Source organism: Salvelinus sp. IW2-2015, unplaced genomic scaffold, assembly GCF_002910315.2.
Source record: "Salvelinus sp. IW2-2015 unplaced genomic scaffold, ASM291031v2 Un_scaffold1910, whole genome shotgun sequence".
Lineage (NCBI taxonomy): Eukaryota > Metazoa > Chordata > Actinopteri > Salmoniformes > Salmonidae > Salvelinus > Salvelinus sp. IW2-2015.
In genome coordinates, this window is record NW_019943270.1 from 4,087 (window position 1) to 7,730 (window position 3,644).

Sequence of the window (3,644 nt, forward strand, 5' to 3'; positions counted from 1 at the left end):
AGAGTCTAATAGTCTGAGTGAAGGATACAGCAATATGATTGATACAGCAATAGTTAGAGTTGAATAGAGTCAATCGTAGATGTTGAAATAGAGACAATTAGGTAGAGTTGAATACAGCCAATTAGTAGAGTTGAAAGTCAGAGTAATGAAAACAATTAGTGAGAGTTGAATAGTAGACAATAGTAAGTTTAATTAGAGACATTAGAGATTTAATAAGGACAATTAGTAGAGTTGAATGAGACAATAGTAGAAGAGCCTGTAATAATACAGCATTATTAGAAGTAAATAGAAGTATCAATAGAGTTGAATAGAGAATAGACAAAGCTCTGGTATTAACACAACAAGTGTTGTGAAGTGACGTCATCAGACTATTACCTCCCATCTACACTACTTGCCTCCTCTTCTTCACTCATTTCACTTTCTTCCCTAAACTGTATGCATTTTAAACTGTACTTAAAAGATGAATTTATTATATTTCGTCCATTTAGTTTATCGCTTACCTTCCACCCAAGCCGATGTCATGCGAAGCTCCTTGCGCATTGGTCTGAATATCGGTCCTTCTCTACACCAGGTCAAAGGCAGAGTAGGCGTCGTCTCATTGACTGGATGGCACGGGTCCTCACGCAAGTACACAAACAGCAATCAAAAAACATGTCGAAAACTCGTCAGGCCCTATTATCTGTTTTAATGTTGATCGTTATATGTTAATATTCCATAATGTCAGATAAAGAGATTGAATCCTCATCGCCTCTGCCTCTCATGTATTGCCCCAGCGGCTGGTAAGGACCCTGGAATTGGCTATCAGAAAAGTTCAGCTGTCGCCCTTGTAGTTACTGCATACTGCACATCCTACAGGGGTCCGAGGGCTGGGTGGTTAGTTCTGCATGTACATTTAAGGAGCAGTGTTATCTAGTCTGCATACTACATTGTACATAGCGAGGGTGGTTAGTCTTATGTTCTGCTATACTAGTTACACTGTACAGGAGGTCGTAGGGCAGGGTGGTTAGTCTGATGTTCTGGCATACTGATCTAGTGGGGGAGGTCTATACGGGCATTGCTATTCGCATCGTAGGCATCTTGGCTGGAAGTGGGGGACGGCGGGGTGGAGGCTAGGTGTGTCTGGCAATTCTCGACTACATTCTACGGCCAGGGGTCACGTGGGAGGGCGTATGGGTTAGTCTATGTTGTCGTGCGATACTGAAGCCCTACAGCGAGTTCGAGCGCATGGGTTAGTCTATGTGCTTTGCACCACTTGCACATCCTACAGAGAGTGTCAGACAATGTGTGTTCAGTCTATTTGTCTGATACCGCAGCATCCTACAGGAGGTCGAGGGCAATGGGTTCAGTCTTGTTGCACACTGCACATCCCTACAGAGGTCGAGACATTGTTAGGGGCCTGGGAAATTACTGTTGCCTGACAGCGCTGGAGATACAGGATGAGCTTAAACAGAAAAAGTGGTTAATATAGGTAGGATATTGCAGGGTGTTAAAGTAGGTGACTTGAGTTTAATGTACTTAGAGTAACACAACTATTCATGTAGACCAAATTGTGTTCGTGGTGATGAGCAGGCCTTGTTTGAAGCAGTTAAAATTCTAAGGGTGCTTACGTAGGTATTCCCTGCTGCTTCTCATGTTCCTGTAGCGTCTGCTACTCTTGTGTCCTTGGCGTATCCATAGCGACAAGCTGGAACCCAAGGACCATAGGCAGGGAGCACGGGACGTACCAATCCAGCTGAAGGGAAGAACAAGGAATTGAAAACCAGTTACGAAAGTTAAAACTTTTGCTGAGATATGTCTTAAACAAGTTGTGTAGTTCATGTCCTTTGTCGTGTACCTGTCTGAAGTCAGCATGTAGTGGTGTGTGTGTGTGTGTGTGTGTGTGTGTGTGTGTGTGTGTGTGTGTGTGTGTGTGTGTGTGTATGTGTGGTGTGTGTGTGTGTGTTGTGTGTGTGTTGTGTGGTGTGTTCGTGTGCTGTTTACGATTGGCTGATGAGGAGCAATTGAAGCGTATAAAGTCCGCAGCTGCTGTAGTCCTCAGGGAGGGGCACAGAGCCAGCAACACAAACACCGACACACACCACACACACACACACACACACACACACACACCACACACACCACTACACAACACACACACAACACCACACCACACACACACACACACACACAACCACAACCACACAACAACCACACACACACAACACACAAACACACGACACACACACAGAGACTTACGGCAGTATACTCCTCCACCACAAGTTCTGGGGTGGGTCCCATCACAATGTAGAAGTCCAGGATGCCCCCCAGGGTACGATAGGTCAGGGCAGGGGTTGGCTGGAAGGTCACATCTAGTGTCAAAGGTTGAAGGTCAGTGAATGTAAATATATATATACATTCCTATAAGGTCAACACAGGACCATTTTGCAATTTATATTACATGATGCCAGTATGCCCTTGAAATGAAACAAAACAAATGAGACACACTGTACTCAGAAAGGGTATGTTTGAGCTGGAGTTAGAAAGGGGTCCTTGAGTAAGATGACGCCGGAGAGGAAGGCATACGTTTTATGTGTACCCAACCTAGTGTGCTTTTTTTCCCGCTTATTTGTGTTGATTGTAACTTATTTACTTATTTTGTACATAATGTTGCTGCTACCGTCTCTTATGACCGAAAATAACTTCTGGACATCAGGACCGRGATTCCTCACCACGGACTGGCAGAATATTATTTTTCCTTTCTCGACTTTGACGAGCCCGATGCGAAAGATATACTGCTTTCTCGGGAACAGGCCCAATTCTTGTAATTTGAGTGAAGAGGAGGCGGAGAAAAAGGGGCCAAAGGGCGGGCTGCCTTCTGAGAATTTGCAGGCGATCGAATAAACTCCCACTTCCCTCCATTCTGCAAGCAAACGTGCAATCTTTGGAGAATAAAATTGACGCACTACGCGTCAGATTAAACTACCAACAGGACATTAAAAACTGTAACTATCAACATACAGCTGGCTGGTTACACGCTATTCCGGCAGGATAGAAATGCGGRGTCTGGTAAGACAAGGGGCGGCGGACAATGTATTTTTGTAAATAACAGCTGGTGCACGATATCTAAGGAAGTCTCGAGCTATTGCTTGCCTGAGGTAGAGTTTCTCATGATAAGCTGTAGACAACACTACCTACTGAGAGAGTTTTCATCTGTATTTAAAAGAGAGAGATTCAGCCAGAAGAGGACTGGCCACCCCTCATAGCCTGGTTCCTCTCTAGGTTTCTTTCTAGGTTTTGTCCTTTCTAGGAGTTTTTCTAGCGCAGTGCTTCTACACCTGCATGCTTGCTGTTTGGGTTTAGGCTGGGTTTCTGTACAGCACTTCGAGATATTAGCTGATGTACGAAGGGCTATATAATAAAACTTTGAATTGATGATTGTTGATTGATGAGTGAGACCTTTAAACAAGTCAACATTCACAAGGCCGCGAGGCCAGACGGATTTCCAGAACATGTCCTGCGAGCATGGCGCTGACCACTGGCAAGTGTCTTCAACTGACATTTTCAACCTCTCCACTGACCGAGTCTGTAATGCCAACATGTTTTAAGCAAACCACCATAGGTGCCTGTGCCCAAGAACACCAAGGTAACTGTTATACTGACTACTG

General features: G+C 44.6%; 1 protein-coding gene across 1 annotated transcript in view; it reads right to left on the minus strand.

Annotated features, from left to right (window-relative positions):
- Window positions 1-1,648: 1,648 nt before the first annotated feature.
- LOC112072389 (sucrase-isomaltase, intestinal-like) overlaps window positions 1,649-3,644 on the minus strand; it is a 78,486-nt gene continuing 76,490 nt past the window's right edge. Inside the window, 2 exon segments of the mRNA XM_070439780.1 lie at window positions 1,649-1,732; window positions 2,236-2,397. Of these exon segments, the coding sequence (XP_070295881.1) occupies window positions 1,649-1,732; window positions 2,236-2,397 (246 nt within the window).